The sequence below is a fragment of the Furipterus horrens genome, unplaced genomic scaffold (assembly GCF_987537825.1).
Source record: "Furipterus horrens unplaced genomic scaffold, mFurHor1.1.pri manual_scaffold_3, whole genome shotgun sequence".
Taxonomy (NCBI): domain Eukaryota; kingdom Metazoa; phylum Chordata; class Mammalia; order Chiroptera; family Furipteridae; genus Furipterus; species Furipterus horrens.
The window spans coordinates 168167680-168183526 of NW_028327173.1; the positions used below are offsets into that span (position 1 = coordinate 168167680).

General features: G+C 36.1%; 1 protein-coding gene across 1 annotated transcript in view; it reads right to left on the minus strand.

Annotated features, from left to right (window-relative positions):
- Positions 1–15847, minus strand: part of DENND4A (DENN domain containing 4A) — an 85571-nt gene that overhangs the window by 34080 nt on the left and 35644 nt on the right. Inside the window, exons 12-14 of the mRNA XM_090270798.1 lie at positions 15639–15739; positions 12795–13013; positions 10417–10562 (exon numbers count right to left, since the gene is read on the minus strand). Of these exons, the coding sequence (XP_090126924.1) occupies positions 10417–10562; positions 12795–13013; positions 15639–15739 (466 nt within the window). The remainder of the gene's footprint in view (positions 1–10416; positions 10563–12794; positions 13014–15638; positions 15740–15847) is intronic.

The window sequence follows — 15847 nt, forward strand, 5'->3', positions numbered from 1 at the left end:
TCATGTGATGCTATGAGTTCTTAGCTGAAACATTAACTTGTGAACAAAATACATAGAATGAGTGAAGTATAAAAGGGAACAATACAAGATTTCTCTCTTCTGCACTGTTAATTGGAATCCTACAACTAATAAAGTATTCCCATGTAAACCAATAAATTTATTGACAAAGGCTATTAGTAAAACCCTGGTCACTAATTTGGTCCCTTATGGTTTAGTTAGCTTGACACAGGGAACAACTGTTAGACAAATGTGTGCTGCTGTTCACAAGAGAAGCTCCAAAAATACATATGGATGACCAGTGGAAGCCCAGCACCATACAGGAAAAACATTTAAAGTGCAAAATGCTAGTCAGAAATAATATTTTGATATATAAAGCACACAATAATTATTCATGTAAAAAGGATTTAGGACTCTGGTCAAAACAGAGCATAAGTAGACACGCTTTGCCTCCTCACGCAACCATAGAATTACAACTAGATCTCAGAACAAATAATACCCAGAACCATCAGAAAAGCAAGATGTATGGAAGTTTGACAACCAAAGATTTAAAGAAGTCACATTCATCCAGCCAGGTAGTAGGGGTGGAATTGTGGAGACGGTGGAAACGTGTGGAGATGCAATGTGGTGTGGAGAACTGGTGGCAACGGAGTGGATGGTCCCACATTCATGTATGGTGGATAAAAATTGGGAGAGATACCTTGGAAGCAAGCGATCCCAGCCTCAGGCCAGGATGCACAGCGCATCGTTCTAGTACTGGTAAGATAAATCTCCATAACTTCTGGCTATAAAAACCAGAGGGAGTTGGAGTGGCAGAAGAAATTTGCTGGGTTTTTGGGTTTTCAGGAGACTCCATTTAAAGGGCCCACATGGACTTAGAACATACACAAACCCAACCAGTCTGGAATTCACTACCAGGGCAACAGCTATAAGGGCGCCAGTCACATATGGAAAATGGGTGAAGTGATTGGAAATGGGGTGAGACCCAGGAAAACCTCCAGAAGCCAGGCAGCAGCACTGTCCCCTCTCTGAGACTTCCCCCAACACAGAACCACAAGGGTGAAGCAGGTTGCCCCACCCTGGTAATTACCTAAGGCTTGGCCCTATACAATTTACAGGTGCCCATTTTACAATAGGCCATGCTACTAAAATAGGGAATTGAAGCAGCTCTACCTAATACACAGAAACAAACACAGGGAGGGTGCTAAATTGAGGAGACAAACAAATATGGCTCAAATGAAAAAACAGAACAAAACCCCAGAAAAAGAACTAAGCAAAATGGAGATAACCAACCTGCAGATGCAGAGTACAGACCACTGGTGATCAGGGTGCTCAAAGAACTCACTGAGTATGGCAACAACATAAAGGAAGAAATGAAGGTTACACTGAATGAAATAAAGAAAAACCTACAGGGAAGCAACAGTGAAGGGGAGGAAGATGGGATTCAAATCAACAATTTGGAACATAAGGAAAAAATAAACATTCACCCAGAAGAGCAAGAAGAAACAAAAATTAAAAATAAGAATAAATAAATAAGAAGAAAAGAAAAGAAAGAAAGAAAGAAAAGAAAGGAAAAGAGGATAGTATAAGAAACCTCTGGGACAGCTCCAAACATACCAGCATCAGAATAATAGGGGTGCCAGAAGGAAAAGACAAAAAGCAAGAAATTGAAAACTTACTTGAAAAAATAATGAAAGAAAACGTCCCTAATTTGGCAAAAGAAATAGATATACAAGTCCATGAAGCACAAAGTCCCAAACAAGTTGGACCCAAAGAGGACCACACCATGACATTTAATTACACTGCCAGAGGTTAAAGATAAAGAGAGACTCTTAAAAGCAGCAAGAGAAAAGCAGTTAGTTACTTACAGGGGAGTTCCCAGAAGGCTATCGGCTGATTTATCAACAGAAACACTACAAGCTAGAACAGAATGGCAAGAAATATACCAAGTAATGAAAAGTAAAGGCCTGCAACTGAGACTACTCTACCCAGCAAGGTTCTCATGTAAAATGCAAGGTGAAATAAGGAACTTCCCAGACAAAAAAAAAAAGGTTAAAAGTGTACAACTGCATCAAAACAGCATTGCAAGAGATGCTGAAGGGACTGTTCTAAGAAGATAAAGAAAGGGGGGGGCACAGATACAAAGGAAACAATGGCAATGAATAAATAGTTATCAATAATAACTGAAATGTAAATGGATTAAACGCACCGATCAACAGACATAGGGTAGCTGACTGGCTAAGGAAACACAACCTGCGCATATGCTGTCTACAAGAAACTCATCTCATAACAAAAAATCTACACAGGCTGAAAGTGAAGGGACGGAAAAAAATATTCCAAGCAAATGGACATGAAAAAACACTTAGGGTAGCAATACTTATATAAGACAAAACAGACTTCAAAACAAAAGCCATAACAAGAGACAAAGAAGGTAACTTATAATGCTTAAGGGAGCAGTCCAAGAAGAGGATATAACCCTTGTAAACATATATGCACCCAACATAGGAGCACCTAATATATAAGGAAAATCTTGAAGGACTTCAAAAAAGATATCAAGAGCAACACAGTCATCATAGGGGATCTTAACACCTCACTGTCGACAATGGATAGACCTTCCAAACAAAGAATCAACAAGGATATTGTGGCATTGAATGATACTCTAGATCAAATAGATTTAATTGATATATACAGAACATTTCACCCCAAAGAAACAAATACACATCCTTTTCAAGCACACAAGGAACATTTTCAAAGATAGACCACATTGTGGAACACAAAACAAGCATCAACAAATTCAACAGAATTGAAATTATATCAAGCACTTTCTTGGATCACAATGGCTTGAAACTAGAAACCAACCACAAGAAAGAAACTCAAAAACATTCAAATACATAGAGACTGAATAATATGTTATTAAATAATGAATGGCTTAACAGTGAGATCAAGAAGAAATAAAAAAGTATCTGGAAACAAATGGTAATGAACACACAACAATCCAAAACCTCTGGGACGAAGCGAAGGCAGTCCTAAGAGGGAAGTTCATAGCAATACAGGCATACTTAAAGAAGACAGAAAAGTCTCAATTAAACAACTGCACCCTACATCTAAAAAAACTAGAGGAACAACAGATGAAGCTTAAGAGAGTAAAAGGAAGGAAATAATCAAGATCAGAGCAGAATTAAATGACACAGAGACTAAAAAAACAACTCAAAGGATCAACAAATCCAGGAGCTGGTTGTTTGAAAAGGTAAACAAAACTGACAAACCTGTAACCAGGCTCATCGAGAAAAAAAGAGGACCCAAATAAATAAAATCAGAAACAAAAGAGGAAAAGTTACAACTGATACCACAGAAATACAAAAGATTGTAAGAAATTACTCTCAACAACTATATGCCAAGAAATTGGACAACCTGGGTGATACAGATCCATTTCTAGAAACATACAATCTTCCAAATCTGAATCAAGAAGAAGCAGAAAGCCTGAATAGACCAATAATAACTAGTGAAATGGAAAACTCCAGGCATATAAAAGCCCTGGACCTAAATGGCTTCACAGGTAAATTTTACCAAACATTTAAAGAACTAACTCCTATGCTTCTCAAACTATTCCAAAAAATTAAAGAAGAGGGAAGACTCCCGAACTCTTTTTTACAATGCCAGTATTATCCTAATTCCAAAACCAGGTAAAGACACTACAAAGAAAGAAAACTACATATCAATATCTCTAATGAACATAGATGCTAAAGTCCTTAACAAAATATTGGCAATCCAGATCCAGCAATACATTAAGAAGATCATACACCATGATCAAGTGGGATTCATCCCAGGGATGCAAGGATGGTATAATATTTACAAATCAATAAACGTAATACACCACACAAACAAAATGAAGGATAAAATCACAAGACTATATCAATAGATGCTGAAAAAGCATTTGATAAAGTACAACACCAATTAATGATAAAAAAACACTCAGAAAAGTAGGAATAGAGGATGCATATCTCAACATAATAAAGGCCATATAGGAGAAACCTGCTGCCAACATCATACTTAATGGGAAAAAACTAAAAGCTTTCCCCATAAGATCAGGAACAAGACAAGGGTGTCATCTGCTTTCACCACTCTTATTCAACATAGTATTGAAAGTTCTAGCCAAAGTGATCAGACAAGAAAAAGAAATAAAAGGCATGCAACTTGGAAAGGAGGAAGTAAAACTATCATTATTCACAGACAACATGATAATGTAGGTAGAAAACTCTACAGTTGCCACCAAAAAACTACTCGACCTAATAAATGAATTTGGCAAAATAGTGGGATACATCAATATTCAGAAATCGAAGGCATTTTTGTACACTAACAATGAACTATGAGAAAGAGAAACTAGGGAAAAAATCCGATTTACTATAGCAACAAGAAAAATAAAGTACCTAGGAATAAATTTATCCAAAGAGGTGAAAGATCTGAACTTGTAAAACTATAAAACACTGAAGAAAGAAATTGAGGAAGTGACAAATAAGTGGAAGCATATGTCATATTCATGGGTTGTTAGAATTAACATCATTAAAATGTCCATGGTACCCAAAACAATGTATGGATTCAATGTAATTCCTATTAAAATACAAATGGCATATTTCACAGATCTAGAACAAATATTTCAAAAATTTATATGGAACCAAAAAAGATCCCAAATAGCCTCAGCAATCTTGAGAAAGAACAAAGTAGGAAGGATCACAATACCCGATATCAAACTATACTGTAAGGCCACTATAATCAAAAACAGTCTGGTGCTGGTATAAGAACAGACACATAGATCAATGGAAAAAAATAGAGAGCCCAGAAATAAGCCCATGTCTCTATGGTCAATTAATATTTGACAAAGCAGACATGAGCATACATGGAGTAAAAATAGCCTCTTCAATAAATGGTGTTGGGTAGAACTGGACTGGTACATGCAAAAAAAAAAAAAAAATGAAACTAAGTAAGTAGTATAAATGACCCATGGACATGAACAACAGGGTGGGGATTGACTGTGTGTGGGAGGAGGGGGGCAGGACATGGGAGAGCAATGGGGGAAAAATGGGACAACTGTAATAGAACAATAAAAAAAAATGAAACTAGACCACAAACTTACATCATACACCAGAATAAACTCAAAATGGATAAAAGACTTTAATATAAGTCATGACACCATAAAAGTCCCAGAGGAAAACACAGGCAGTAAAATTTTAGATAGTCCACATAGCAATATTTTTGCTGATATATTTCCTAGGGCAAGGGAAATAAAGGAAAAAAATAAACAAATAGGACATCAAGTTAAAAAGCTTCTGCATGGCCAAAGAAACCATCATCAAAATGAAAAGGGAACCAACCATATGGGAGAATATATTTTCTAATGATATATCAGACAAGGGTTTAATACTCCAAAATATATGAAGAACTCATACGACTCAACAGCAAGAAGACAAACAATCTAATTTAAAAATGGCAAAGGATCTTTTCCAAGGAGGACATACAGATGGCCCATAGACATAAAAAGATGATAAACATCAATAGCCATCAGAGAGATGCAAATTAAAACCACAATGAGATACCACCTCACACCTGTCAGAATGGCCATCATTAATACATTAACAAAAAACAAATGCTGGGGAGGATGTGGAGAACGGGGAACCTCAGTGTACTGTTGGTGGGAATGAAGATTGGTGCAGCCACTGTGGAAAATAGTATGGAATTTCCTCAAAAAATTAAAAATGGAACTGCCTTTGACCCAGTGATGCCACTGCTAGGAATATACACTAGGAATACCAAATCACCACCTCAAAAGAACTTAAGCACCCCTATGTTCATAGCAGCACTATTTATAATAGCCAAGTACCTGTGGAAACAGACTAAGTGCCCATGAGTAAATTAGTGGATCAAAAACTGTGGCACATTTACACAATGGAATACTATGCAGCAGAAAGAAAGAAGGAACTCCAATCTTTTGCAACAGCATGGATGAACTAGAGAATATTACGCAAAGTGAAATAAGCCAGTGGGGAAAGACAAATACCATATGAGCTCACCTAATACAGGAACCTAACGAACAAAATAAACTAATGTGCAAAATAGAACCAGAGGCATGGAAACATGGACCAGACTGACAAGAGACCAGAGGGGATGGGGCGGGAGGAAGAAGGGGAAGGGACTAGTCAAAGAACATGTATGAATGACCCATGAACATGGACAACAGTGTGGGGATTGACTGTAGGAGTCGGGGTGGGCTGGGTGGAAGAGGGCAGGGGGAAAATTTGGAACAACTGTTATATAATAAAAATATAAATAAATTTTAAATTAAAAAATGAACATTTATACACAACCCACGGACACAGACAACAATATGGGAATTGGCTTGGAGTGGGACTGGGTGGAGGCGGGGAAAGAGAGAAAAAGCAGAAATAACTGTAATAAAAGTTTTTGAAAAGTAGATTCCAGGTAGGAAAAGGCAAGAGGAATAACTTGAATAAGTCTTTCTTGGTAAGAGATTATAGTCTAATGGGGGAAAGAGAGAAAAAGCAGAAATAACTGTAATAAAAGTTTTTGAAAAGTAGATTCCAGGTAGGAAAAGGCAAGAGGAATAACTTGAATAAGCCTTTCTTGGTAAGAGATTATAGTCTAATGGGGCAGACATATAATTGTGCCAATGCATTGGTCTGATATTCAGGCCATAAGCTTGGGGAATAATAATAATAATAATAATAATAATAATAAATAGCTTTTATTAAAAAATTGTCAAGGAGCTATAACATTAATTCTCAAAATAAAAAGGATTTCAAAGCTCTATGTAGGCAGAGGTCAACTTACAAAAAGGTGCTGTCTTAAAAGTCCATTTGTAAATAGGTTTTTCAAAATATAGAAAATAAATTCCCTCCCCCCAAAATCCTTTCTGGGGTGGTGAAAATATTCAATATTTTGGAGTCATGGTGACATGGAAATCTGTCTTTGCCAAAACTTACCAAACTGTACATTTCAAAGGTGCATTTATTGTTGATATATTTTATTTCAGTGAATTCTGATTTTTTAAAACTGTCCTAAAAGGTGGTTAGAGTATCATTCCACCAAAAATGAAATTTATACTTATGTCTAGCACAACACTGTAGCCATGCACCGTTTGAACTACAGCTAATTACCATTTATATCAGTGTTTTATGGCAAAATGAATGCGCTCTAAACAGATAAGGGCATATTTTGCCCTATTCCAAAGCATTTCAAGGACTTCAAGAACCTTAGCTTGTTAATTCTCTATCAATACCAGCAAGTATTTCTCTACATCAACCCTCCCTGAAGTTTTCTATACTGAAGGAAAGGGAATATATATGCCTGTACAAGCCTCTCCGTATGCATATCACTCAAAAGCTGAACACTGTTATGAGAGAATTAATACCAAATGAATTACTAATCTAATAAACTAGCATAAAAACCAGCAAGATTAGTGGAATTCAATGAACAAAATAAACTAACAAACAAAATAGAAACAGACTCATAGATACAGAGAACAGACTGAACACTGTTGGAGGGGAGGGGGATTTGGGGGCTGGTTGAAAAGGTGAAGGGATTAAGCAAAAAACAAAGCCCAAAACAACAACAAGAAAAGACAGACAACAGTATGGTGACTGTCAGAAGGAAAGAGGGGCTGGAGGGGGTGGAAGAGGGCACAGGGGGATAAATGGTGGCGGAACGAGACTTGACTTTGGGTGCTGAGCGCTCATTATGTATATAGATGATGAGTTATAGAAATGTACACTTGAAACCTGTATGAATTTATTAACCAATGCCACCACAATAAATTCAATTAAAAAATAGTCATAATGTTTTCTACTTTTTAGCACTACTCTGAACACTATGAGACATGCAGTTATAATAATTTTTCCTCACAATATTTTTTAAAACACAGATAAAAAAGACAACAAAGAAACACTAAAGGACTTGACTAACGTACAAGTATGAGCTGGGGTGAAAGTTCTCCTGATTCCCAATGCAGTGCTTTTCCCACTGCACCCTCACAGTGAGAATAATGTCTCATTTTTATAAGACACATTTGGCAGTTAATTAATAGTTAGTAAATAACATTTTCATGTCAAACTCAGACCTGTGCCAATTTCTCAATATTGAGGGATGTTATATTTTGGCTGTTGTGCCCCTGCCTAAAATCACTGATTTTCTTTCACGGTCACATAAATTTGAAAGTGATGGACTTCTTTAAATAACCATATTAGTATAAATTATTGAGAGAATATATGACAAAGCTTTGCTTTCTTTCTTTTTTTCCTACTATCATGGGCATAAAAACCATGAATGCTATTCATATATTCACAAATTTATAGAAAAATTTCAAGTACACTAATTTTTCAAGTACAAATAACATTTTTCCTCTTAAAATTTTGAGAGGAAATTGCTGGCCTGATGATCCATCACTTCTGAATACTTTAGTGTGTCTTTCCTACATACAAGGACATTCTGCTATATAACTATAATGCATGAATCTGGAAATTAACATTCATGCTACTACTGTCTAATCCTCAAATGACATTCAGGTTTTGTTGATTACCTTAATAATGTTATATCAAAAGCATCCAGTTGTGAACTATGCATTGTATTTGGTCGTCAAGTCTTTTTATTTTCCTTCACATTCGAACAGTTTCTCAACTTTTCCTTAATTTTCCTAACCCTGATACTTTGTGGATTACAGAACAGCTATTTTGTAGAATTTCCCTTAATTTGAGTTTGTTTTATATTTTCTTGAGCTTATCCAGGTTATGTGTCTTTGGCAGGACTATCATAGAACTGATGCTGCATTCTCACTACAGCCTATTAGAGGCATATGATGTTGATCTGTCCCATTATTGATGATGTTCACTTTCATCACTGGATTAAAGTGGTGTCTGCTTTCTGTTCCACTATAAAGTTACTCTTTCCTGTTTTACAACTAATACATATTTTGTGCAGAGGTACTTTAAAACTATGTAAAATCCTGTTTCTTTACAGACTCTTGACTGATATCTGTGTATATTCATGGTCACCTATTTTATTCAATGGGTTATAACCTGTTATTGATTTTTGATGTTGCAGTCATCCCAGATGTAGACATTGGAAGTCCCTTTAAACTGGATTGTGTTTTTGTGTATGTGTGTGTTGTTTTTATAAAAACACGTTTCTATCATTATTGGAGCAATTTCTTGTTTTCTAGCATAAGCTACTTCAGGGCTCATTTGTACTTTCCTTGCCCTAGACTTGAGACCAACCATTTCTTCAAGGAGTCCTGACTCCCTTTATTGGAGAATGGTTTTTAGGAGCCAAAAATCTGTGCATTAGCTTTACTCATTGCTGTTGGAGTATGGCTGCTCCCAGGTCCTTTCAGGGTACAGAGCGGGGAATATACGTATGTATGTGTGTGCACTTACATCTATACTTGTTTCTATAGCTATCTGTACATACTGAAAACCAATGATATTACATGAAACCTCCAATTCCATTCCAATACTAGAGGGTTCATTCCAGTATTCTCCTTTTCTCTATTTGTAAATTCCTTCTCAGTCAGTGGGAAATTTCATTGCCTTTAATATAGTTATTAATTTTATCAATCCCCATATGTAACATTCTCCCCACCCAATCACCCCCAACCCATGCATATGACTTTCTTTACCCTAATTTGGTTCTCACAGCTCCTTTAAGACTAATCCCACTGTCCCACCAAGTTGGCACTTCCCTCATCCAGATCAAACTCCGACACCACATTTGCTGTCCCGACCCGGTAGGAACACTCTCCCTCCCTTGCTCAGACTCTGACACCTGATGCTAGACTGTTTCTCCTACCATACTCCATTCAGGTTTTGATACTTCTCTGTGGGCTACTGTTCCCACCGTCTCTCTCTTCAGCATGGATACCCACCTTGCTCTATCCCACCTAATGATATTAGAACTGAATGAAAAGGGAAGGTTTCAAATGTGAATCAAAATAGTTAATTCACTTAATTTATGATACAACTCACTCCTAAATTGTAGTAACAGTCAGGTGGAATACTCATTGTGCTCTATGCCTGCCTATATCTCAGCATGTGACAATCCACCTTAGAGAAAAAGGACAAGTGGAATTAAGAATGCTCAAGTTAGAGGTCTATAGGCTTGAACAAAACTCCTGTAGTTTGACTGCTAAAATAAAACTCACAATTTATTAAAATCCTGCAAGGTAGTCCTAAGAAGTTGTTGTGTTCTATATCTGGTAGGCCACCAAGACTTTCATAATAAAGAGTCAATGATGATATGAAATTAATTTAAATTTTATTAAAAGGTAGTAAAAGTTATAAATAGAAACTATAATTCCTAACATTTATAACAGTCACACAAAATAAGTTAGAGCACTGTAGACAAACCATTACTTACTTTATCTACACAATCATCAAAAAACGCCAGGCTTGCATCTTTATCACTGACAAAAGAACATTCCTCAATGAAGCGAATAAACATTTGTGTTTTGGTCATCATGTTATAGAATTTTTGATGTGATCGGTCCCGGCTTCTTAAGAAAGCTGTTCAACATAAATTCCCAATGTCAGAATGTATAATACCATTTACAGACTCATAGAATTTTCAAGCTAGAAGGAATCTGATCAACCATGTCATCTATACCCAACCATTTTGCAGAAAAAGAAACTAAGACCCTGAAAGGGGAAGTAACCTAACAAAGATAGCAACAGGAAAGAAACTTGAATCCAGATATTTCAAATGCTCATCCAGAATTGTCTCTGTTGTCTCCTCACTACCTTGAAGAGTACACATAAACTAATAAATGTGAAAGCATTTTGAAATTGCTATTTTTTTCCCATTATGTGTTGCATCCTGTGTGAATGTGGCTCGTGCTCTCTCTTTCCGTATACATATGTAGCTTTTTCAAAGCAGCAGTTACATCTTTCCTGATTTCACACTCACTATACTCAGTTATACAACACTAGGATTTCTTTTGGGCCCATGAACTCAAACTCTTTTCAGCCTCAGGGACTTTGCATAAACTGCTCTCTCTGCCTAAAACACTCTTCTACTTGCCCTTTGCCTGGCTAATTTCTACTCCTTTTGATCATGGCTCAGATGTAAATTCACCACAATGGTCTTCTGTGATCTCAAGTTGTGAATTGAAGAGTTATTCATCTTATTTTTAAATTGCTTATCTTCTTGACTATAAGTTCCATGGGAGAAATGATCATGTCCTCTTTTTCATCTTTTTTTTTTGTGTGTGTGTGTGTGTGTGTGACCATGTATCTTTTATATACCACTATATACTCAATTCCTATCATTTGGAGGCACTCAATATATGTTTATTAAATGAATTTGTGTGTGTCTCTCTCTCTTTTTAAATCCTCATCTAAGGATATTTTTCATTGCTTTTAGAGAGAGAGGAAGGAAGAGAGGCACACATTGATATTAGAGAAACATTGATTGGTTGCCTCCTGTACACACCCTGATCAGGGATTGAATCCGCAACCTAGTTATGTGTCCTGACCAGGAATCGAACCCACAACCTTTTTCATTATGGGACGACACTCAAAACAACTCAGCCACACCAACTGGGGCACGAATTTCACTTTTAAATGTTAAATACTACAAAAGAAAGTAAATACATATTATGATGCAAAATGCATTCCAGGGCTTCCCAACATTTTTTACTTTGTGGCATAGACAGAAAATACTTGTAAAGCATTCTGAAGTAAAACAAATGAGGCTGCTCAAGCCTGGAGGTGACCCTTCTGGGCTATTTGGCATGCCAGCATTGTCTGGCTGCCCTGAAAGCTAAAAGTGTCAATATCAACACACCTGTGACACAGTGCAAGAGTATGTGTTTAGAAATCTTTGTACTTTTCAAAGAGTTCCTTATGCATACTTTGTCAATGGGATTATACTGAATGTGCCTGAGAAATAACTAGTCCTATGGACATGGATTACCAACAGAATTGTTATTCACATACTCTCAAAATAGGTATACGACAAGATCTGTCCAGAAAAAGTCCAGCCATTTTTAATATAACAAGAACGGTTTACGCAACATCGATGTAACCTGGCAGCCAAGGAGAGTGGACTGGAATGCGCAAGTGTGAACAGTGATGACTTCACTGTATTAGTCAGTGTCGGGGGTAGATGCCCTTAAGTGAGCATGTGTACTGTGTGGCCATCACACTGAAAATGATTGAGTGAGTAGAGCAGTGGATGTGCATCTAATTTTGCATTGAACTTGAATATTCCTCCTCGGAAACTACTGAGATGATTTGGGAAGCCATAGCTATGGGCAAACGGTGATTGGCAGCTTCATCACACACCGTGCCCACTCACATATCACGTCTCGTGCAGAGTTTTTTGGCAAAACATCAAATCACTTAGGTGACTCAGCCCCTCTACAATCCAGATTTGGAGCCCTGTGACTTCTGGCTTTTTCCAAAACCAAAATCACTTTTGAAAGGAAAGAGATTTCGGACCATTGATAAGATTCAGGAAAATACCATGGGGCAGCTGATGGTGACTAGGAGGACTGGGTGAGGTCCCAAGGTGCCTATTTTGAAGGGGCTGAGGCACTGCTGTCCTGTGTACGTTTCTTGTATCTTGTATTTTCTTCAATAAATGTTTCTATTTTTCACATTACATGGCTGGATACTTTCTGGACAGACCTCATATTTTTAATAAATATGAGCTATTAACCCAGAAGGCAATGAAATCATCACAAGTTAAGCTCATAAGCTATAATATGACAGCTATAAAACTATGCACTCACTCACCTTGTAGGGCAAAAAGAGAGCTCGCATCTGTGGCTGTCTCAGATGGGGCTCCTGTTATTGGTCTTAAGTATGATCTATAACCTTTTAAAATAGAAGCCATGAAAAACAAAAATGCCTCTTGGATTTCCAAATCTATCATGTGCAACTTCTTTCCAGAATTAAAATCATAGTCATTCATTGCTAAGTCCATTAGTCCATCATCTCTTGGTCTCTGCTGCACTGTGAAAAGATAGTGTTAGTGTTTACTCAAAACTGTCAAAACTAATGTTCATAATTGCATCAATATAAATTTTTTGTATATGTATGTCAAGTCATTATGCTGTATACCTTAAACTTATATAGTCCTGTATATCACTTATATCTCAATAAAATTGAAAAAAAATTGTTATGTTTTCCAAAGGGGTCCAAATACCTCAACCTTTGCTTACATAGTTTTATAACATGTAAGTTTTAGCAAATCTTGCCAAATCATTTTTTTAGGCTCTGCTGAGTACATTTTATCCAAATTAAACATAAAAGGATCCTAGTTTATCTGACTACTATCAGAAAAAATGTTCATGTTCTGAAATAACTATATGTAGATTAATAAATGAAGATCATAATAACAATAGTCCCTCCTTTTCTTTTTTTAAATATAAGTGCTTATAGGACGAACATTCTGGGATGAAAATGTGAAAATCAGGTCTTACTCTTCCTGAACAATTTAATGCTAAAGCCATTAGGTAGTAAAAGAATAATTTTACAGGTGAGAAGGAGTCTGGTAGACACTACCTAATCAAGTGATCGAAGTGAACACATTCATCAATAATGGAACAAATTTATACAGTGCTCAATCTAATAAGGATGCTATGAAAGGAACTGTGTCACTCCTGCAATATTCCTGTCAAAGATTCATGATCTATAGTTATTATAAGGACATTTAGACAAATCCACATCATGAACCATTCTACAATAGTATCATCTTCAAAAGGGTCAAGAAAATGAACAAAAAATTAAGGAACCATTTAGAGAAATGGACACTAAAGAGACTTGCAACTAAATACAACAACTAATTTGAAAATGGATTCTTTGCTACAAAGGCCATTATTATGGTAACTAGCAAAACTCGAATCTAGTCTGAAGGATGGCAGTAATGCTGAAAGTTAATTTCCTGATTTTCATTGTTATATTGTAATGATGTAGGAGAATGCACTTGTTGGTAGGAAATACATTCCATTTGGAGGTGATGTGGCATCTATTCTCAAAGGGTTAGGAGAAAAAAGTATGTGATTGCTTCAAAATTTAAAAACTTCTTAAAATATGAGGAACAGCAAATCATCTGAGTTTTCTGGAGTTATTGTCTAAAAAAGTAGAAGCATTAGAAAGAATGTGGACGTTGAAACAGAAGCCTAGATTTTAATTATTAGCTTCAGCTATATGATGTCTGAGAAGGTACTTTAACTCTCTGATCAGACCTTATTATCCTCACCTCATAGTTGCAAAGTTAAAAGAATGTATGTGAATGTGCTCTGAAGCTATAAAGTGTTATTCAATCCACAACTATTGTTTAAAAGTCTGTAGTTTTAAGCTTTAAGATTCTGTCTTCAATAGAGCTAGATAGGCTATTTCACTAATTTTAATATTTAAATATTGTTACAAAAGCTGCTGGACTTCTCAGCTATTCAAAAGAAGTGCATGCACTTTAAAAAAATTTATTTGTTTATTTATTTTATTTTTAGAGGGAGGGGAAAGGAGAAAGAGAGGGAGAGGAACATCACCGTGTGGTTGCCTCTCACTCACACCCCCAACTGGGGACCTGCCGTGCAACCTAGTCATGTGCCCTGACTGGGAATCAAACCAGCGACACTTGGCTTGCAGGCCAATGCTCAATCCACTGAGCCACAGCAGCCAGGGCAAAGTGCATGCACTTTTAGAAAGCAATTAACTAGGTAGCTTAAATAAAATTTCATACATAACTTATTTGTTCTATAAGATAAAATTTATTCATTTGGTGTCATTTTTGAAAATATCCCGATATTTATGAGCCACTTCCAAATTATCTACCTGTGGTGAGGTTTACTTCGCAAACATTGTCTTTCATGTCTACTTCCAAGTATACGACAGGTACCTTGAACCCCCAAGGATGTAAGCCACCTCCTATGCTTATATTTCACCTAATACATAAATGAGAACCTCAAATTATGACCATTTTTTATACAAGTATTAAATTATGGGCCCTGAATGGACCCTTGTTATAAAATATCAAGAGGATTAGATAAATGAAGATTTAATTCTTAGTCATTCTGGATCACTGTCAAGATATTCTTACATAAGCTTTTTACTGAACTATTCCATATCCTAATCAACTTTCATTTTTATTAATTTCCTAATGCTCTCAGCAAGCTTCTATTTTCAAGTTATTTGAGGTAAGCACAGTATTAAGATCCACTAAAGGTGAAAAGCATATGACCTAACTGTCACCCCACTGGAAATCAGCATTTTTTATGTAATTTAAACTATCTGTATTAGATTTTCAAAACTGACACTCTATTCCATGTATGAAAGACGTATACAAGTGAAAATGCTTATTTTTTCCATCGTATTTCAGTAATGGTAAAATTAAACAACCACCTTTAACTCTTTTTGAATTTTATTATTCTAAAATGGTTCTATAAAATGTGGTATCAAAAATAAATTTTATAAATCTCCCATTCAACCTCTAACAGATTTTGTATTAATGCTCATTTGCCTTTAATATTGTAAAAACACTTTCCTTTAGATAAACATTATCCTTTAACACGTAAGGCAAAGTAACTGGAGTCCTCTTCTCAGATTAAATCACTTCCTTTAATTGAAATCACTTACATTTTGCCAATTGCTGGTGCAAATTATTCAGTGTGTTCATCAGATTTTTACATGGTTTCTTTGGAAGTATCTTCCAGGCTACATTTTTCTTGTCACCAGTTCTGAAATTAAATGGCAAAAATAATATATTTGTTAGATGGACTTTTGGGGGGGAGGGGAAGAAGGGAAGTATATTCTTGATATATATTAAAAAGAAAAAATAGAAAACC